Source organism: Saccopteryx bilineata, chromosome 10 (genome assembly GCF_036850765.1).
Source record: "Saccopteryx bilineata isolate mSacBil1 chromosome 10, mSacBil1_pri_phased_curated, whole genome shotgun sequence".
In the NCBI taxonomy this organism is placed as follows: Eukaryota; Metazoa; Chordata; class Mammalia; order Chiroptera; family Emballonuridae; genus Saccopteryx; species Saccopteryx bilineata.
Genome location: NC_089499.1, coordinates 1,818,572 through 1,840,555, shown reverse-complemented (window position 1 = coordinate 1,840,555; position 21,984 = coordinate 1,818,572). Strand labels below are relative to the sequence as shown.

The following is a 21,984-nucleotide window of genomic DNA, read 5'->3' as shown; positions in this document are numbered from 1 at the left end:
TGTCGTGAGGCTGTGCGGGTGTCAAGGGTGGGGACAGAGTGAACACAGCCGTCTGGAGGGCGACTTCAGTGAGTGTTAACTGTCGATGATGATGGTGACATCGGAATGTAAATCCATCACCGACCGTATGTGACCTGTGGAAATAATTTGTCTTCCCCAACCTGTTTTTACCAGTGGAAGTTGGGGGCGGGTGGGAGGGGTGATAGTAACAGTGCCCTTTGAGTTTGTTTAAGGATTTTTTTTTTCTGAAGTTGGAAATGGGGAGGCAGTCAGACAGACTCCTACATGTGCCAGACCGGGATCCACCCGGCACGCCCACCAGGGGGCGACACTCTGCCCATCTGGGGTGTCGCTCTGTTGCAACCAGAGCCATTCTAGCGCCTGAGGCAGAGGCCATGGAGCCATCTTCAGCGCTCGGGCCAACTTTGCTCCAATGGAGCCTTGGCTGTGGGAGGAGAAGAGAGAGACAGAGAAGAAGGAGAAGGGGAGGGGTGGAGAAGCAGATGGGCGCCTCTCCTGTGTGCCCTGGCCGAGAATCGAACCCGGGACTCCCACATGCCAGGCTGACGCTCTACCACTGAGCCAACCAGCCAGGGCCTGTTTAAGGATTAAATGAATGTAGAGGAGGAATCTGTGGTGTTCCCCGACACCGACTCAACACTCCACCTGTGTCCCTTGTCACTCACTCTGAGTGACATTTCCCATCAGAGGAGGTGAGTGTGTGACAGCGACGCGTCGGCTCACCTGCGGGCTCAGGCGCTCACCGTTCTTGAACCACGTGTAACGGGGGCCGGGCCTTCCACTGGCCCTGCAAGCCCAGGACAAGCTGTCATCGATGGACAGGAACGTGTCCTGAATGGTTTGCTCCCACTCCGGAGGGGCTGTTTCGGAAAGAAAGACAGAGAGGGCAGGCCGGTTACTCAGGGCATCGCCCTCCGGCCGAGGATGGCCGCAGTCAGGAGGAATGGCTGACCGGGGTCCAGGCCGTGCCCGGGACCACAGGGGCTTCCCATTGGGACGGGGCAGTCGCGTCTCAGGTGTCAGTGGGCCTTTGGCACCAGGTAGACGTCATTTGTCATCGGATGCACCGCTGTAGCCACTAGGTAGCTGTAGGGAAAGGTCCCAGCGCAGAACAAGGCCAGATGATCAGTCCAGGCTGCCTATCGGTGCGTGGGTCACACTAGAAAATGCATACTGAACCCGGACCCTCTGTGGGCAGAGACCTGTGAGTCCACCTGGTCTGACTGCACGTAGTGTGTCCGGAGCAGACATAATCGCACTCGGTAGCCTGAGGCGTGAGTGTGGTGTGGGGCTTCTTTGCCTGTTAGCAGGGGGGGGGACCCACTTCTCCCACCTGGACACGACTCATGCAGGGAAAGAGAACTGTGGGGTGTGACACGGGCTCAGAGCCTGGCTGGGCCTGGGACACGCCTTCACAAGGCCTTGCTTCCTAACACGAGGAAGTTCCGCTTAGCGAGGCCGCAAACAGCAGCTGGTGTGATGGGCGTGGAAGTGTTCTTCCGGTGTGAGGTGGCATCACCCTCGCCCTCACTCACAGACACGGGTGGGGTCTGAGGAGGTGTTTCGGGATGAGCATGGTTGTGTGAGATGCTGGGTGGGTGGGAGGCCGCCACGTGGAAGCTGAGGGTCTGTGACAGGCGGGAGGCCGGGGCCTGGTCTCCGCGGGCTGCTCGGAGCTCTCGTTCTGGCTCTGACAAGCGAAGGGTCTGGGCAGCCTTGCTCAACTCGCATAGGGCTTCTCACCTCTAAGGCCCCTGGAAACCATTTCCGCGTCTTATTACAAGAAGGACAGATGTGAGTGGGTGTTTGTGGAAACGTCTGTGGACACTGACAGTGGCTGTGTCGATGGGGGAGAAAGAGCCTCATGATTGATGTCCGGTTGGTGGACGCCTCCGTTTCCTGCTTAGCCTCCCGGTGACACTGCTCTGTCTAGTTACCAGGAAAGTGAGAAGCAGCAAAAACTAGCCAAAAGCATTAAAACCTCGGTGCCACTCAGAGACTCCTCGGTTCCACCCTTACTGTTTTATTGGCAAAGCTGCCCGATTCCAAAGACTTCTCTTTAAGAAGCAGGAGCTACTGCAGAGAATAAACACGGAACCGTAAGTATGCATACATATAGGTCCGCCGCGGAGAAACTGTCAGCGGGGAATCAGGCTCTCTGCATAAAATAGTAGTTCCCATTCCAGGTCCAAATTGAAAATCCTGAAGGAAACGGAAGCTGGTGTAACCAGGGTGGGCGCCTTCTGCTTCCCACTGGACACTGGGCGGCGTTCCTGCGCGGTGACGACCATCCCTCAGACCACGCTACTTACCAGAAATTACATCTTTCCTCCAGTTCCTTTATCAGTGAGTATTAGTGTCTCACAAACAGACATGTAATCCCGGAGAGTAGTTTGGGGGCCGTACATAAACACAGGTTTTATAAGTTCTCTCCTACGGGAGCACGGCATTTAGGAGAGGAGTTGAGAATATGTTAAAGGCACCATTTTGCTAATTCTGCGGTATATTTTATAGTTTACTCTGGATGAAAGAAAAAAAGGAGGGGGTGAGTTTCACGCCCGGGCTGTATTTTGGCCTGGAGCGGAGAAGGCAGGAAGACCACCCTTAGCTAATGTAGCTTTTTTACCACCTCTCTTCAGCCCCCGAGGGAGTCTGCTGATGGAGACAAACCTGTTTGCTTGTTTTTAAATGGAACAATGACTTGATTTTTTTCTATTCCCCAAGTACGGGTAGAGAAGCCGGGATGGAGAGGCAGGGACTGAACACCCCGTTCCGCATCTGTGCCTCCGGCCCGGCCCCTTGTCACCTCCTTTGTAAAACCCACCTTCCGTCAAGGTACCCGTGGGCTGTGGGCCGAGTGTTTGACGGGAAGTGAAAGTGGGTCCCGTGGTCCTTTGGGGTGTAAACATCTACGCTCCCGCCCAACACTGCTCATGTTTCCACGGCCGAGGGACAGCACACAGGAGCGCGCTGAGGTCCACGCTGTGTTTTAGAAACGGTCACCGCCCGCCCGCTGCACCTGTGTCTGCAGCATCCTTACCCGGAACGCGTCTCCCCCGCCTCCCTCTGGCCGTTGGTTCCCACCACGGCCTAGTGACCCTCCCAGTGTGTGGGGAGGGACGGGCCAGAGCGTCCCCCACACGCCCTGACGCCCGCGAGCTCACCGTGGAACAGGAGGCGGCCCCGGGCATCCCCCACGCGCCCTGACGCCCGCGAGCTCACCGTAGAACAGGAGGCGGCCCCGAGCATCCCCCACGCGCCCTGACGCCCGCGAGCTCACCGTAGAACAGGAGGCGGCCCCGGGCGTCCCCCACGCGCCCTGACGCCCGCGAGTGAGCTCACCGTAGAACAGGAGGCGGCCCCGGGCGTCCCCCACGCGCCCTGACGCCCACGAGTGAGCTCACCGTAGAACAGGAGGCGGCCCGAGCGTCCCCCACGCGCCCTGACGCCCGCGAGCTCACCGTAGAGCAGGAGGCGGCCCGAGCGTCCCCCACGTGCCCTGACGCCCGCGAGTGAGCTCACCGTAGAACAGGAGGCGGCCCCGGGCATCCCCCACGCGCCCTGATGCCCGCGAGTGAGCTCACCGTAGAACAGGAGGCGGCCCTGGGCATCCCCCACGCGCCCTGATGCCCGCGAGTGAGCTCACCGTAGAACAGGAGGCGGTCCGAGCATCCCCCACGTGCCCTGACGCCCGCGAGTGAGCTCACCGTAGAACAGGAGGCGGCCCCGGGCATCCCCCACGCGCCCTGACGCCCGCGAGTGAGCTCACCGTAGAACAGGAGGCGGCCCCGGGCCAGGTTCCGTCCGCGCAGGTTGCCAGCGGCGCACTCGTACAGGCCCTCGTCTTCCTGCCGGAAGGCCGGGATCTCCAGGGTGGCTCGGGACGGGCTGTACTTCACCTTCGCCGGCACCGGCCTTCCATCCAGCCGCCTCCAGCTAATATCGGGGACTGGACTGAACAGCGAGACCTCGTTAGAACACGGCCCGGTTCAGTCTGGTGAGCGGCGGGCGAAAACGAGAGCGTCCTTAAAAAATAACTCGTAAGGGAAAAGAATCCAGTTAATCCATCACAGGGAGGCTAGTTTGCAGACCGTGCAGCCGTTCCCCAGTTCACGCACGCCGCAGGGGAGAACACCCCACTGCAGGCCCACCAGGCGCCAGCCACCAGCCACGGGGCCGTGATCAGAGGATACACTGGTGACTGACCAACATCGACATTGTCCTCTGCCCTCACGCTGCTGACAGACCAGCACAGCAGTCTACTGTACACAGATAATAATAATAAAAATCTATTGGTAAATTGCGGTAACAGAAAGAGGCTGCAGAGATAGTCACCAGATTATATCAACTTAAACATGGTGTTCAGGAAGGTCTTAGAAGGACATGCGTGTAACAGTAGGCAAGCTCTCTGTATTTGCAGATTCTAAGAAAAAAGAAATGCAGATTCCTCTAAATCTAAATTAGTGCTAGCAGGCCACTGACCCATGTGTGAGAGGTGAGCTGGACTACCCAGGGGGTCAAGATTTCAGTGGGTCCACGTGGGCTGGGGGTGCCTCCTCTGTGAGCCTCGAAAACTGTCCTCGTCACCCTCATTTACAGAACGGAAAACAACAGGAATGTAAGCGATAACTTTACATTGTAACCTGTCTCTTGTTAAAAGAAAAAAAAAGTTTGTAAAGAGGTCCTTTATTTATAGGACTTGAGCTTAATATCGTGTAGCTGATAGCTTTAGTCTAATGGGAATGCTTTTTTAATAGATACATGTAACGCCTAACAGTAAAGAGTAGCTGCCGGAAACCGTGGTGTAGACGGCCTCCTGTTTACCGGTCTAGCCTAAAGCAATGCAGGCTGTAAATAAAATGACCAGAGCACAGTGCCCCCTACGGAGCCAGTCACTCAAGAAATCACTCCCTGATCCATTTCCCTCGACATCGTCCTTTTCCTCCCCACAACCCACTCTTCCTTCCTTCCCTCGTAGACCGGCAGGTGACCCACGTGGTCATATCCTAAATATATTTTAAATGAATAATAACAAAATCATTTTTTTAAAAAAGCCAAATTATCAACTTTGTAGCATAAGGAGGGTTTTTTCAAGTCAACGGAAGCAGTGTGGGAGAAACATCTGAGCATGGCCCCCGCGGATGACAGCTCTGTGGAGCTTGGGCTGTGAAACCATCCCGGGGACTTGGTGGTGAGGACCCAGGAGAGACTTCAAAGAAAGCCAGAAACCAGATAAAACTCTAGGAAACCTTTTTTTTTTTTTTTTTTAATTGGGCAACGATGTAGCCCCTTCTGTGGGAATCAAAGGTGTCGGCATAGAGGAGCAGCACACCTATGTGTCAGAAAACGCACCTCCAGTCGGTGGTTGAGTCCATCTCTCAGTTTCAGAATGATTGTAGTGACAAACGCCGAATTTTCACACAACATCAAATCATTATTGCCGTAAATTTAGTTTCTGTCCTTTTGAAAAGCCTCGCCCCTTGCCACCAAAGTGGGTTGACATTTTAGGAAAATGCCATGTTTCTGCCCACAATTAACCTCAGACAACGGGATTTCTGTCCACTCAGTTTAAGGAAACCAAACAAGCACGAAATACAAATGCAGTTCTGGAGGGAAATTTATTCCCATAGAAGGGTCCTCACCGCGTGTGACGAATTCTGCAGCAGAGGCAGCGTCTGACCACGCCCGTCCTGCGTCTCCGAACACAGGGAAAGTTTGCGCCTCTGGGCGGGGAGGACTTGAATGTCTTTTGTTTTTGACTTTCTGTTTAACCTCCATATTCAATTATTTTCCTACCATGAGCATGTGTTGCCCATGTCATATAAATTCCTTAGGAAATTCATTGACAAAGAGAAAAATAGAGGCTCTGACACTTGTCTGAGTGCATGACCTTCCGTCCTTTGGTGACAGTGTATCTCTGAAGTTTATGACAGAGACGTGCAAAGTATCCAGCAGGAAAAGCTTCTCATCTCAGGCATTCAGACAAAACATAATTTCAGTGAAGAATATTGTCCCATATTTATATCAGTATTTTGTTTTATTTTTTTATTTGAGTGTGAAGACAGAGGTCAACATTTAACATAACTAAATATCTAAATCTCTGACCCAGTAACAGAAGAGCTTGCTACTTAATAACAATGTATGTAGCAATATCACAGCTGCTGGTTTCTAACTCCACGCGTGTGCCAGGTACTGCATACACGGATAATGCATCCAGTGCTTTCATGGACTCTCCCTGTAATTCACGAGGATGGAGCTGGGTTTGTGTCCAGGCGTCCACGCTTCACTGACCCCCACAGCTATTGTGAACCCCTCCTCTTACGGCTGAGGTATCCGTGGTTTCACAGCAAGTGGATCTCCACTTTACGTGGCCCAGTTCAGTGGGGGGCAAAAAGAACAAGTCCCACCCACCTCAGGATTCCAACTTTCCCCACAAAAGATAACTCTGGCCTGACCGGGCGGTGGCGCAGTGGATAGAGCATTGGACTGGGATGCGGAGGACCCAGGTTCGAAACCCCGAGGTCACCAGTTTGAGCGCGGGCTCATCTGGTTTGAGCAAGGCTCACCAGCTTGTGCCCAAGGTCACTGGCTTGAACAAGGGGTCACTCGCTCGGCTGTAGCCCCCGGGTCAAGGCACACATGAGAAAGCAATCAATGAACAACTAAGGAGCCACAACGAGGCTTCTCATCTCTCTCCCTTCCTGTCTGTCTATCCCTCTCTCTGTCTTTCTGTCTCTGACACACACACACCCCTCTGGAGCCTGCGGCATGAGCCCGGCTCCCCCGGCGGGTGGAATTGCCGGTCCCTGCAGGCGTTGGTCCCCAAGGCCCCTGTGCAGGGGAGCGTACCAGCACACTCTCCCCTCAGGTCCCTGTGCCTCCCAGACCCACCGCGCCCCCACCCTCAGGGTCAGCACCTGCGCCTTCTGGGAACAGCGTCCGCTGGCTGCCCCAGCTGACTTGTCCTTGGAGTTGGGCTCTCCACACCTCCGGCTTTGGGACAGAGCACGTGATTCGTGTGCAGCCACTAGAGACTTCTGTGCCGTGGCCATGATCACCGGTCTTCCGTGGGGACCAAGGCCACCCACTCAGAGGCAGCCGGGTGCAGCTCTGGGCCGGCTTCCTGGAGAGCCACTGAAGAGGGACTCGTTTTCATGGGAATTGGTTCAGACAGTGGGATATAAACTTGGACCTTCCGGGCAATCACTTCCCACCAAGCAGAGAAAGTGTCTTGGAAAGCCAGAGCCCATGCCGAGGGGGAGAAACCTGGAGTTCTTCACACGCCTAGAGCAAGCGCGGCCGAAGGCCAAACACTCTCTCTTTGAGCCTTTCTGTTTGTTATTCAGTAACCCTCGTTGTGGTTCAAGCCCACCCGAGTTTTGTTCCTGCTGCTTTTAGTCAAGAAGAACGTGACGGGCGGATCCCGCAGGTCTGGGTCCCAGGGCTCGCTGGGGTCCTTCCCATCTGAGTGACCGAACTACACGACACGGGCTTTACTTCTGGACACGGCGTTTCATGCTTCAGAATTCTGGAAGCAGCTATACGTCCAAAAGTAACTGCTCAAACTGTGAATTTATTTTCAATTCAAAAGTCTGATCAAGTGTATTTTGCGGCTATATTTCATATTAACACACTTCTAATGGGGAAGAATATCAAGCAGTTTTGTAAGATTTCGCAGCTACTATGGAAATGAGGAGATTTTGTTCAGATTTGTTACGTTACCGCTAACCAGGAACGCCGTGACTCTCTTATTATTTACTGGAAATGGGACGTAAAGTCAGGGAGGATACATGTAAAACCCAGGTAACAAACATGCATGTGCGTTATCAGAACACGCTCCCATTTCTGCGGGGACGTCTCACACAGACACGAAATGAACCACTTATTGTAGATCTCACACCCTCCCTTCTCTGAAGCCCCGTTAAGAACGGCACAGCGCAGCCTGACCAGGCAGTGGCGCAGTGGATAGAGCATCAGACTGGGATGTGGAGGACCCAGGCTGGAAACTCCGAGGTCACCAGCTTGAGCACAGGCTCATCTGGTTTGAGCAAGGCTCACCGGCTTGAGCCCAAGGTCGCTGGCTTGAGTAAGGGGTCACTTGCTCTGCTGTAGCCCCCCAGTCAAGGCACATATGAAAAAGCAATCAATGAACGACTAAGGTGTCGCAATGAGGAATTGATGCTTCTCATCTCTCTCCCTTCCTGTCTATCTGTCCCTCTCTCTCTGTCTCTCTCTGTCCCTGTCTCACACACACAACACACACACACACAGAGAGAATGGCACAGGGCAGGGGAGGTCTCTGCAGGGTTCGCAGGGGATGGATTGTTGTTAAATCACTTGAATCTCTGCCACTAGACGGTAAGTCCAAATACACCGTGCCGCCATCCTGACTACAGACATCCGCCATTTCTGGCTCTATCTTCCTTCCAGTGACTGTCCCCTCCTCCCACTTTATCTTGACAAATATGACGCAGAGACAGAGCTTGGAGACAAAGCTCAATGAAGAAAACCCATCTGAAGCGAGTCTCCCGTCTGAAGTTTTCTCAGACACTGGACATGGCGCTCGTGGACCTCGGGTTCAAAAGGAGCCGTGCGGAGCCTTTGCCGGCCTCTGTCCCACTTCCTGCATCACGCCTGCCGGGAACGGGCGCCTTGCAGATGGGAAGGACGGCTAGAGAATAGAAGCCCTTCCTTTCCTTTCTTCCTTCCTCTCTTCCCCACCCCTCTGCTTCCGTGCTTTCTAAATAAGTGTCTCCATCCACCAGGACCTGTGTCCCTTCTCCTGTCAGGGTGCCTTCCCCCAGCAAGCATCCCGGGAATTGCATCTGAAGACGGGAATGCATTTGTTGACCATCCGGCCTGGCCTGGCTCCACCTTAACTGGAAGTTAGCTGGTGGGAACGCTGTTTCCACTCCCTACGTCCAGCCCGGCGGCAGAACTCTCCGTGACCAGCGCCCTCTGTGGGGGCTGCCGGCTCTCGCCCGGATTTCTTAAACCCCATCACCCACAGCTGACATCGGGCCATCCCCAGTCCTGGGAACTGGTGCAGGGAACTCGTTTTCAAGATACTTATGTGGGGATTAATCTGACCCCAAAGCTCATTTCAGAGAAATCCGGTCCGTGGCCATTCATAATCACGGAGACTGGAGTCGGAACCCCGGCGCTGGGCCTCTGGGAAAATCTCAGACTGCTCCGCCGGCCGCTTGCATTTCCCCAACTTGAAATATTCATATGAAGAGCCCGGAATAGAAGATTGTCCTCCGGGGGTGGGGGTGGGGTGCACGAGGGATAAATGCGTGAGTTCTGCAGGAAAGCAATTTCTCTCTCCGCTGCGGAGGGAGGGGAAACTGCCTTGGCCGGAGGACCTCACTGTCGCCTGGGAGCCGGCGGCTGGCCGGTGTCTTCCCACGGGACGCGTGGGGGGGCCGCACAGGTGAGTCCGCGGTTTCAGACCACAGTCCCCGCAGCCGGGTGGAAAGCCACAGATGCCGTGTCCGTGAGAGCAGTGGCATGTGCCCGCGGGGTAAGGAGACATGGGCGCGTTCTCTGGGACGGTGGGCAAATGCCTCCCGTCTCTGGGTCTCCGCTTTCTCCTCACCCTGGCGCTGGGGGTAACGGGGGGCACAGCCGAGCCTTCCTGGGGGGCATCCGGCACGGCGGGGGGATCAGTGGGAATGGGACATCTGAACCCGAAAGAAGGCTTACTGACTCGTGTATCGCCGTGGGAACCAACGGGGACCGTGAGCTTCTGTCATCCGAAGACTCCCTGAAGTTTCCGTTGCCGTGTTCTCCTCCTTTACACCAAGGTGACGTACGTCCACACCGACACACAGGCCATGGTGCAGGGCGTGGAATGTGGAAGACGAACAGCACTCCCTTCCAGAACAAACGCGTTGTTTGAGAACGAACCGCTTCCTCCCGGCGTCGGCACAGGATCAAGGGCCTGGTGGCCGCAGACGCCTTTCCCCAAACGGCAGACGTACCGTACGTGTCCAGGTCATGGACCTGTTAGGTGTCAGCGTAGACCCGTGACCTAGCCCAGGGGACCGAGGCCGGGAGCCTGGGCTCCAACCCAGCCCCCGACATTCCAGCGCAGGACACCTAAGCTCTCTGACCTTTCTTACTGTCTAGAGCAGCGGTTCTCAACCTGTGGGTCGCGACCCCGGCAGGGGTCGAACGACCAAAACACAGGGGTCGCCTAAAGCCATTCAGAAATTTAAAAATGTATTGTATAATAAATATGTATTTTTCGATGGCTTTAGGCGACCCCTGTGTTTTGGTCGTTCGACCCCTGCCGGGGTCGCGACCACAGGTTGAGAACCGCTGCTCTATAGAATGGCAGCAGTAGCAATAATAGCAACCGTGAATTCCTGTGGCTGTTGGGCATATTGGAGAAGGAGATGCTGGGCCCAAAATAAGTGCTCAATAAACATCCTCCCCTCACTCCTCCTTCCTGTCCCTCCTCTCCGTCCTCCGTCTGCCCTGCCCGCCTGGGTGTGCCCTGGCCGCTTCTCCTGCTCACGTCCGCAGCTCATCTTCCCTCGGAAGCGAGAGAGAATCGGGGGGACTTTCTGGAGGCCAGCGTTCAGCCCTGCCTGGGATTTCATTGCCACTTGATATATACTACTATCCATAAATAAACTCCTGTGCAACCATCTGAGTACTCTGCTGCTGAGGCACAGAAGATGACAATGTGTCCAAAGCGGGTGAGGTTCTGCAGGTGACGTTTCTTCCGATTTATAGGGCTTGACCTTGGGTGAGTTCACAGCCATACGCTCTCCTGTGTGGAGGAATCGAGGAAGCATTCAACAGGATATGTTCACATCTAGTCATTTTATCATTACTCCATCGAACACTGTGTTGAGCACGTATTGTGTCGGGCACGGTGCCGCGTACCACTCCTAAGGGACGCAGAACGACCGACCGCTGCCCACTCGCTGGGACGTGGGAGAGTTTGGGTACCAGGCCCCGTATCCCCCAGAAACAAACAGCTGTGGATGTGACCGTAGCCGGTCTCGCTGGAGACTGAGCTCTGAGCTGTCATCCTCGGCTGCCCCTGCGTGAACTCGGTGGTGACAGAATGGTGGTCTCCTTATCGGGATGTGTAACGTGTGCTTGGAAATACGTTTTTTTCACCCAATGAGGGAATGTGTTCTCAGCCGTGGACAGGGTTCCTTTTTGCCAAGAGCCAGAGGGTGAAATCAGAGAGATTTTTGTTTTTTTAAAAAACATAGTGAGATGCCTCTGATTCTAATCGGGTTCCAGAGACAAGTTCCGAGCTCACTTGGGAAGAGAGAAGCATGTTGGTTCTTTTCCTCCCGCCCGACTCCAACTGGGACATGAAATCCTTCTCTCCTGCACCTGCCAGTTCCTGAACACGTACGGAGAGGGCGTCTCCTGAGGAAGGTGGTGACAGACAGACAGACAGGGACGGGAGGGGTGGAGAGCGGCTTCCGGGGGGGGGGGTGGGTGGGAGGGGTGGGGGGGTCTTCTCCTGAAACGACTTGCACAGCCTTAAATCAGTTTAATCGCGGAAACAGCACTGTGACATTCCAAGATCCGTGTGTGAAAAAAGAAAGCGAAGGGGAATGTTTGACGTTGGCTTCAGAGCATGTTTGTGAGGTCAGAAGAGGTTCCCGGTAGGTGGGGTCCCCCGTCTCTGAAAGGGGGAACCCCCTGCAACTAGTCCTCAGGAGAACCTGGAGACATGTTCCGGAAACCTTAGCATTTTACCCAATCATTCCAATTCTCTTAAAATACGCTGAGACGATCACACGGGTGTGGGCAAAAGATCGCCATGAGGGTATTCACTGCACCTTCCTCATGAAGACAGGAAATGGAGGTCAACGAAAGGACAGTCCGTGTCCACCAGACCAGTGGTCCCCAACCTTTTTTGGGCCACGGACCGGTTTAATGTCAGAAAATATTTTCACAGACCGGCCTTTAGGGTGGGACGGATAAATGCACAAAATAAAATTATGCGACCGGTGTAAAAACTGTGGTATTTTTAAATATAATTGTTGAATTTACGAGACAAGCGTCAAGAGTGAGTCTTAGATGGATGTAACAGAGGGAATCTGGTCATTTTTTTAAAAATAACACATCGTTCAGACTTAAATATAAATAAAACGGAAATAATGTAAGGTATTTATTCTTTCTCTGCGGACCGGTACCAAATGGCCCACAGACTGGTACCGGTCCGTGGCCCGGGGGTTGGGGACCACTGCACTGGAGGAAACCTGACAGGCAGTGCAGCTCGGATGCCCGACGGTCATTACGGATGAGGGTGCAGAGGACGCCCTGTGACCTGTGGACAGTGCACACAGGGGTGGGCAGAGGTGGGCTGAATGACCCGCCACCACCACCTGAACGAGAAACCGTGAGTAAGGATACAAAATAATTATACAGATAATAATTATTATTATTATACACACCAGTGACACAGTAAATAAATAATACAAGCATCAACTGTTTCACACACTCCAGAAAGTAGGCAAACCTACTTTTGTCCGCCCCTGTATTTTAAAGATTTTTTTTTTTTAAAAAAAGCATTTTACAAAAGAATCTGCATCGTCCGATAACAACTGTATCAAGAATGGAATCAAGACGTAAAAGGATACCGACATCACCACCCGACGAGTAGTGATGCTCTAAGGGAGGAATGAATTGTGCAACTAATTTTCTTTTCCGGTTTTGCTGCCTGTGTTTTTATCATTTCCTGAACATGTTGGTAGTAATACCAAAAAGGATAAACTGCCCTAAGTATTTTGTTTGGCAGTAAAGCTCCGTGGAAAACACGTTCTTATGTTACACGTCTTCCTTCCACGCGTCCTCCCTTTCCCAACTCTGGCTGACCCCACCGTGAGGGGGCGCGACCGCCTGCACACGCCTGCACATGCCTAAACACGCCTGCACATGCCTAGCTCTGGCTCCCATCAGGCCCAGGGCTCCCACGTGTCTCCTTCTCTCTCATTGGACGCTTGTGTCCCACTCACGTGAGAATAGTTCAGTAGAGAAGTGTGTGTGATTGAGGACAGGAAGACAACAAAGTATCAGCAAAAACAAACAAAAACACATTCTGTTTCTTTGAGAAGATCAATAAGATTGATAAATCTCTAGGCTGAGTTAACCAAGAAAGAAAACACACACAGAGAAGACTCAAGGACCGTCAGAAATGACTGGGCTGGTGAACACCAAGAGACCTTGTAGATGATGTGTTAGAATACCCTGACACCTCTATCAGTTTATTAACCAGTGCCACTCCAATAAATTCAATTTAAAAACTTAAAAAGAAAAAAAATTTTTTTAATGCTTCATTATTACTTATCCCATCAACATTAAAAGATGACTTAAAGAAAATTAACCAACTCCTTGAAAAATACACATTACCAAAATATCTCAAGGAGAAATAAATAATCTGAATAGCCCTATGATTATTAAAGAAATGTTACAAATAACTAATAATTTTCCCAAACAGAAAGTACCAGGTCCAGTTAGTCACTGGTAAATTCTCCAAACACATAAAAAAAAATAATAATTATCTACCATCTCTTCCAGAAAAGAGAAGCAGAGAGAGAGAGAGCCATTTCTAATTTCTTCTATGAGGCCAGCATTTTTCTAATACCAACATGAGACAAAGATGTTTCAAGAAAGAAAAGCTATAGACGGGTAGCTCTCATTAACAAAGATGGAAAAAAATCCTCCACAAATATTAACAAATTAAATCCAACAATGTTTGGAAAGATTTATGTACCACAACCAAATGGCCCTTATTCCAAGCATGCAAGACTAGTTCAATACTTGCAAATTAGTTTATCTAATTCACTGCTCAACAAAAGAAAAAAAAATCGTATGATCATATCAATTGGTATAGAAATAGCATTTGGAAAAAGTCAGCAATCCAATCAGTAAAAACTAAAAGCAATCCAGGGGTGAGGAGAACCTCAACTTGTTGAAGAATTGTCTACAGAAAATGAAGAGCTGACATCCTTCTTGATGGTGAGTAATTGGAGGCTCTGACCTTAAGATAAAGAGGAGGGTCGCCCGGCCTGTGGTGGCACAGTGGATAAAGTGTCAACCTGGAACGCTGGGGTCGCCGGTTCAAATCCCAGTCAAGGCACATGTGGAGAGCAGCTCTGAGCTCTTGCTTCCTGCTCCTCCCCCCCTTCCCACCTCTCTCTCCTCTCTCTAAAAATCAATTAATAAAATCTTAAAAAAAAGAAAAAGACAAAGGCATCCCCTCTCACCACTTACGCTTGGCATTACATTAGATATCTTAGCCGAGACTATAATACAAGAAAACAGAAACAAATACAAAGCTGCCTCTTTTCGCAGATGACGATGTAAAACAATCTCCAAGAAGTGACCAAAAAACATAAACTCAGAACGAATAAACCATTATAGCCAGTGCATAAGCGCGAAGGTTAATATACCAAAATAATGTGACTTTAGACCAGCCGTGGAAGACTGGGATTTGAGTTAGAAAATGAAAACACAATTTAAAATGCAATATTGTTTATATCAGCATCAAAAAATGAAATATTTGGGTTTAAATCTAACATAATACATATAGGACTCTCAGGAAAACAATAAGACACAATCTAAGTAAACGGAGAAACAGTCCCCGCTTACAACTGAGAAATGCAATGGTCCAGCACAAGGCAGCTCTTCCCAAATTGTTGCATAGCTTTAGTGCAGTTCCAGTTAAAACCACAATGAGCTGTGTTGTGGATTATGGACAAACTGTGTCTAACGTTTATATGGAAAGGCAAAAAATAAAAAGTAAATGGCCTGTTGACCAGGCGGTGGTGTAGTGGATAGAGCGTCAGACTGGGACGCGGAGGACCCAGGTTCAAAACCCCGAGGTCGCCAGCTTGAGTGCAGGCTCATCTGGTTTGAGCAAGGCTCATCAGCTTGGACCCAAGGTCACTGGCTTGAGCAAGGGGTCACTCGCTCTGCTGTAGCCACTGGCCAAGGCACATATGAGAAAGCAATCAATGAACAACTAAGGTGCCACAACAAAGAACTGATGCTTCTCATCTCTCTCCCTTCCTGTCTGTCTTTCCCTATCTGTCTGTCTGTCTCTCTCTCTCTCTCTCTGACACAAAAAAGAAAAAAATGGCCATCATAATACTGAAGAATGAAGTTGGGGTACAACACTGCCTAATTTTGAGACTCCCTGTGAGGCTACCTCGCAGAGAGAGTGTGGTTGGCACTCGCTGCAGAATGGAGAGACACCTCGATCCATGCAGGAGACATACACGGACAGGGAAGACCCATCCGTGACACAGAAGAAAAGACAGTGCCAGGAAGAAGGCACAACCCAAGGCCCTGGCCGGTTGGCTCAGTGGTAGAGCGTCGGCCTGGCGTGCAGAAGTCCCGGGTTCAATTCCCAGCCAGGGCACACAGGAGAAGCACCCATTTGCTTCTCCTCCCCCCCCCTCCTTCCTCTCTGTCTCTCTCTTCCCCTCCCACAGCCAAGGCTCTATTGGAGCAAAGATGGCCCGGGCGCTGGGGATGGCTCCTTGGCCTCTGCCCCAGGCGCTAGAGTGGCTCTGGTTGTAACAGAGCAACACCCCAGATGGGCAGAGCATCGCCCCCTGGTGGGCGTGCTGGGGTGGATCCCGGTCGGGCGCATGCTGGAGTCTGCTGGCTGTGTTACCATGGTCGGTCACGTTGTCCTCGGCGTGTTCTAACTCAGAAGACTCCGGTGATTTCTCGGGAAGGGTATCATGAAAGGAGGGGCAAGAATCTAAGGACGAGGGCTCAGGACACGTTCTGGGGCAGAGGGGACAAAATTATGCGTGGGAAAGGGGGGGTCTCTGCCCTCTGCCCCCAAGGTCACGGCGGGAACTAAACCAAACGGCTCCTGAGACATTCACAGAAGAAATTTTAAGATCCCTCTCCAATCATTTTAAGCCAGTGGTTAAAGGACTAGAAAATAACTGAATGTACCTACTTTCACTTAATGATGCTGTCGTCCCCCTGAGGCCCCCGAGCGACCTTTTGGCGGTGCGTCCTGCGGTGGGTGACGTGTCCACGCGGGTCCGAAGCAGAGCCAGCGTCAGACGGCTGCTTCCATCGTCGGAAGGTTCTGGAACACCTCGAGAGACACCTTGGCGGGACTTCCAATGTATGGCTTGACATTCATGGCTCAGCTGGGGACCTTTTCCTCCATACATTAGAGAGAAGAATAAATGAGATCTCCGTGTATATACATAAATACCATCCTCTGCGCCAAGGCTGCGGCCCGCTCCGGAACATTCCGTGCTGCTGTGGAATTGATTGATATTCCAGAGCCTCCGATGGGAATGTTCCGAAATTCAGAGGAAAAGAAAAGCAAGGCGCTCCGTTGTTGAGCAGAGAGAGCAGGGGAAGGGCTACGAGGGAGAGCAGTGTGATTTCCTCACCACGGAGAGAGAGAGAGAGAGTGAGAGCGTGCACGCGTGTGCGCACACGGGCTTGTACGTCCATCAGTGGAGTCGCGGGTCTGCCTGTCCACCCGACTGCGCTGGCCGAGCGCCTCCCCCACCCCCGACCCCCGACCCCCGACCCTCGAGGGCATCTCACAGTGCCGTCCATCTGCAGCTCCCGTGATGAAGGGGTCTCCCGTGTCTGCCCAAGGAGAAGGGTGGAGACTCGGCTCTGCCCTCAGGACAGCTTGGACATTGGTGCAGAAGGGTGGAGACTCGGCTCTGCCCTCAGGACAGCTTGGACATTGGTGCAGAAGGGTGGAGACTCGGCTCTGCCCTCAGGACAGCTTGGACATTGGTGCAGAAGGGTGGAGACTCGGCTCTGCCCTCAGGACAGCTTGGACACTCGGAACAGAAGGGTGGAGACTCAGCTCTGCCCTCAGGACAGCTTGGACATTCCTCGCAGAAGGCTGGAGGCTCAGCTCTGCCCTCAGGACAGCTTGGACATTGGTGCAGAAGGGTGGAGACTCAGCTCTGCCCTCAGGACAGCTTGGACACTCGGATCAGAAGGGTGGAGACTCAGCTCTGCCCTCAGGACAGCTTGGACATTGGTGCAGAAGGGTGGAGACTCGGCTCTGCCCTCAGGACAGCTTGGACATTGGTGCAGAAGGGTGGAGACTCGGCTCTGCCCTCAGGACAGCTTGGACATTGGTTTAGAAGGGTGGAGACTCGGCTCTGCCCTCAGGACAGCTTGGACATTGGTGCAGAAGGGTGGAGACTCGGCTCTGCCCTCAGGACAGCTTGGACATTGGTGCAGAAGGCTGGAGACTCGGCTCTGCCCTCAGGACAGCTTGGACACCTTGGTGCAGAGGTAAGTGACAGGTCCCGGAGGTCGAAGCACGGAAGGGCCTGAACAGTTCAGTCATGATCACTCTGCACGCACGTGAGCCGGCGGTGGTGAGACGGTTAGATTCGGGGAGCAAACCCTCCAGCTGGCGTTCCGGACTCACCGTGCCCGCCCACGACACGCCAGCTGCCGCCCACGGTGGGGGCCGCCCCCGCCACACCCTCTGAGCGCTCTGACCCCCTGCACCAGGTCTGTGTGCCCCGGCAGGTCCTGGCTTCATCACACACACACCGGTGGGGGCTGCTCCTCTGGGACCCACGCCCATTTATGGAAACACTTATTTCTTCTCATTAAAAGCAGCTTGAATTTTAAAAAGTTATCTTTTGATTTTTTTCAATCTTTACTATATAAAATTAAAACTCGTCGGTTGCTGATATATTAGAGATGACAGAGGATCTAAGGAGAAGATATCTCCATCCTTCCATTCCCCAGGTAAAAAATCTTTTTAATATTTTGCTAAAAATCGTCAAGACATTTTTACAGGGAAACTTTTACGGAACTGAGGGCTGATTTCAGCAGCACAGGGGGACTTCACTTACTTATTACAAGGTCATTGGATGTAAGTACCAATGACTAGGACCATGAGTTATTTTTTGTTTTTTTTTGGGGGGGGTTGGTATTTTTCTGAAGCTGGAAATGGGGAGGCAGTCAGACAGACTCCCACATGTGCCCGACCGGGATCGACCCAGCATGCTCATCAGGGGGTGTTGCTCTGTTGCATCTAGAGCCACTCTAGCGCCTGAGGCAGAGACCATGGAGCCATCCTCAGTGTCCCGGACAACTTTGCTCCAATGGAGTCTTGGCTGTGGGAGGAGAAGAGAGAGACAGAGAGGAAGGAGAAGGGGAGGGAGGGAGAAGCAGATGGGCGCTTCTCCTGTGTGCCCTGACCAGGATTTGAACCTGGGACTCCTGCATGCCAGGCCAACGCTCTACCACTGACCCAACCGGCCAGGGCCTAGGAGCGTGAGTTTTGACATCAGAGTGGTTGACGTCAGTGAGGTTGAGATGGGAACCCCGGGTCTGCACATTCTGTTGATCAGTGACTTGATTTCTCCAACCTTCAGTGTGTGTATCCTCAAAACCCACATTATAGGCCCTGGCCGGTTGGCTCAGTGGTAGAGCGTCGGCCTGGCGTGCAGAAGTCCCAGGTTCGATTTCCGGCCAGGGCACATAGGAGAAGCGCCCATCTGCTTCTCCACCCCTCCCCCTCTCCTTCCTCTCTGTCTCTCTCTTCCCCTCCACAGCCAAGGCTCCATTGGAGCAAAGATGGCCTGGGCGCTGGGGATGGCTCTGTGGCCTCTGCCCCAGGCGCTAGAGTGGCTCTGGTCGCAACAGAGCAACATCCTGGATGGGCAGAGCACCGCCCCCTGGTGGGCAGAGCGTCGCCCCTGGTGGGCGTGCCGGGTGGATCCCGGTCGGGCGCATGCGGGAGTCTGTCTGACTGTCTCTCCCCGTTTCCAGCTTCAGAAAAATACAAAAACAAAACAAAACAAAAAAAAAACAACACATTATAACCACCCCCGGCTTCTGGTCACGTTGGGGTCACAGGGCTGCACTCACCTCCTGCTGGGAGCAGGTGGGAAACTGGACACATAGACGGAATCAAACCTGACTCCAGAAATGTAGCGAAAGGGGCAGCGCAGAACCCTGGTCCCTGAAGTGAGCCCGTGGCCTCCCCGGCACCTTCCGGGTCAGGGAAGAAGGAGGGACGATGTCCGAGGGACAGGACCGCGTCACGGAGGTGCGAAGACCCCAAGGACTGAAGTGGTGGGACTGCGGGACATCGGGCAGGAGGGGACTGCAGACGGACGTGCTCCGGACAGCCGCCGAAGGGGGTCCCGAGTGGTGGGCGGAGCGGAGAAGTTCCCGGGCTCAGAGATGGGAGGCATCACACCCCACCCTCCGCAGGAGAGACTCGGGAACACTCGGGGTGTTCGGCAGGAGACGTGCCTGAGTCGTGACCCAGCCTGAGGCTGTGGACCCTCCCATCTGCACCACGGACGACGATGGCCAGGCCACAGGACAGCCACCTGGATCCCCAGCCCCTGAACTCCTCCCAGTAAAGTCTAATACCTCCCAGTAAAGTCTAATACCTCCCAGCAAAGTCTAATACCTCACAGTAAAGTCTAATACCTCCCAGCAAAGTCTAATACCTCACAGAAATGCACCCCAGGCCAGCAGCCAACAACGTCACCTTTCTATCCAGAATTCAATCTGAAATGACCAGTTAACCTAAAAAGCATACAAATGACAAACAGGATCAGGAGAAAAAGCAGTCAATAGAAACAGAGCCCTGCGCGGCAGAGGGGATGGGGTGAGATGTGAGGAAGAACTTCCACGTCCTCAGAGGGGCCCCTGAGGGAGCAGGGGTCACCGCAGAGAGAACCAAAGACTGGACTCTACAGGACACAGAGCCCTCTGGGGAAACCTAGACAGACAGACAGGGAGACGGAGACCCGAGGACGGCAGGGGCCATCTCGAGGTCAGCACCAGCAGCACGGGGCACGAGGCCGGTCAGAACGCAGCCTGCAGACTCCAGTACGGCCGATGCTTTCGAGCGATCCGAGGGAGAACTGAAAATCACCCTGCTGACTATGGGAAGGGTCCCACTGGGAAAGGCAGGCGACCCACAGGGACAGAAGACTGATGAGGGACAGAAAGAAGCGTTCCAAGAACAGACCAGAAGGAAGTGCTAGAGGTGGAAAAGGCTGTGATACGGACGAGCGTGCCTTCCGAGGGCTACGCCGCGCGCCACCCGCAGCTGGGGGACAGTGAGCCTCCCAGAGAGATCCGAGAAAAATCCCAGGCCACAGTGTGAACACAGAAAGAATGAAGTCAACAGAAGGAGGAAGGAAGGAAGGAAGGAAGGAAGGAAGGAAGGAAGGAAGGAAGGAAGGAAGGAAGGAAGGAAGGAAGGAAGGAGAGAGAGAGGGAGGGAGGGAGGGAGGGAGGGAGAGAGGGAGGGAAGGAGGGAGGGAGGGAGGAAGAAAAGAGGGAGGGATGGATGGAGGTAGGAAAGGGGGAAGGGAGGGAGGAAGGGAAAGAAGGAAGGAAGGAAGGAAGGAAGGAGGGAAGGAGGGAGGGAGGAAGAAAAGAGGGAGGGAGGAAGGAGGGAGGGAGGGAGGGAGGGAGGGAGGGAGGGAGGGAGAGAGGGAGGGAAGGAGGGAGGGAAGGAGGGAGGGAGGGAGGAAGAAAAGAGGGAGGGATGGATGGAGGTAGGAAAGGGGGAAGGGAGGGAGGAAGGGAAGGAAGGAAGGAAGGAAGGAAGGAAGGAAGGAAGGAAGGAAGGAAGGAGGGAGGGAGGAAGAAAAGAGGGAGGGAGGAAGGAGGGAGGGAGGGAGGGAGGGAGGAAGGAGGGAGGGAGGGAGAGAACTTGGAAGCTCAGCGAACAGCAAGCAAGATAAATGCCAAACCGATGCCCCCTTTCAAGAGAAGGAGCATCCCCTGGGGTCACGGGACCAGGTCCCAGTTACGTGTGTGCTGCACGTGCTACATTCCACAGACGTTCAGTGAAAACCAGTCAGCATTGCAGGAACTGTGTTAGGACCTACGAGGAAAAACTTAGTATTAGAATAAGACGTCACGGACTGGCTAATTTATCAACACGTGTAAACCTTAGCTCCACGAGTGCGTGGCTTGTCGCATAAACAGGAGCTGGCTGGCAGAAGCGTTTGGAAGCTGGAGGAATCAGAACAAGAACGTTTATGTCGTTTTCCCGGAACCAGTGAGCTTTCCTCAGATTTCAGTTCGCCAGCCGTCTTACGAAGGAGGTGGCACCTCGCGACTCGGACGCTGAACATGAGGTTAGAATAGATCTGTACAAAGCAGCAGCCTCCGTTTTGGGGAGAAAAAAGTAACTAAGCCCAAAGGCTGCACAGCAATACTGTTCTGAGGACGCGTCAGGGACCGTGATTTGTCACTGCCGTGCGGTACTGTGCAACAACGTTTCGCAGAGAACCTACGGATGATCATTTAAAAAGCCAGACATTTTATTTTATTTCCGGACTGTTCATTATGTACATTATCACGTCATTTTCTAGGGAGTGTGATATTTATCTATGTTTCTTAGTTTTTCAAACTTAAAAACGCCGGTAGAGTATTTGGTAAATGTCAAATCTTCTAATGGACTAACAAGCGCCCTCAGTGTCCCTGCCGTGTTTCAGTGACAGTGCAGTCTGTTTCCTGAGGACTACTCGCAAGCATGTATGACGATTCTTTCTGGTCGTATCTCCTATTTGTATCACATCTTCCAAAGTAGAGTAAGCGTCCGCACGCACAGTTTGTTTATGTGAAGAAATGAGGCCTCCTGTATCTACACCCTCTGGGGCACGAATCCACTCCTGGCTCAGGGCGTGTGAGCACAGTCATTTCAACCCAGTGGCGTCTCTCAGTTTGCCCTTTAACCCCAAGGAAATCCAACTCCATACCCGTGACCTAATGTTACAAATGTAACCCCCGCATTGATCACCTTTTTCAGATAAAATATTATGGTGTCAGTGCCATTTAATCAATGACGTTCTTGACAGTTTTTCATAAAGAGCAGTCAAGTAATCCTCATAATTTCCCCATTCTTTTACATCTTTATTATGTGTAGACTGAACAGTAGACATAATGTATTAATCTTTTTTTTTTCTTATTGTATAT

The 21,984-nt window shown here is 52.8% G+C and overlaps 1 protein-coding gene across 1 annotated transcript in view; it reads right to left on the bottom strand.

Moving 5' to 3' along the window:
- CNTN6 (contactin 6) overlaps nucleotides 1-21,984 on the bottom strand; it is a 124,803-nt gene that overhangs the window by 43,903 nt on the left and 58,916 nt on the right. Inside the window, 2 exon segments of the mRNA XM_066244741.1 lie at nucleotides 745-881; nucleotides 3,791-3,975. Of these exon segments, the coding sequence (XP_066100838.1) occupies nucleotides 745-881; nucleotides 3,791-3,975 (322 nt within the window).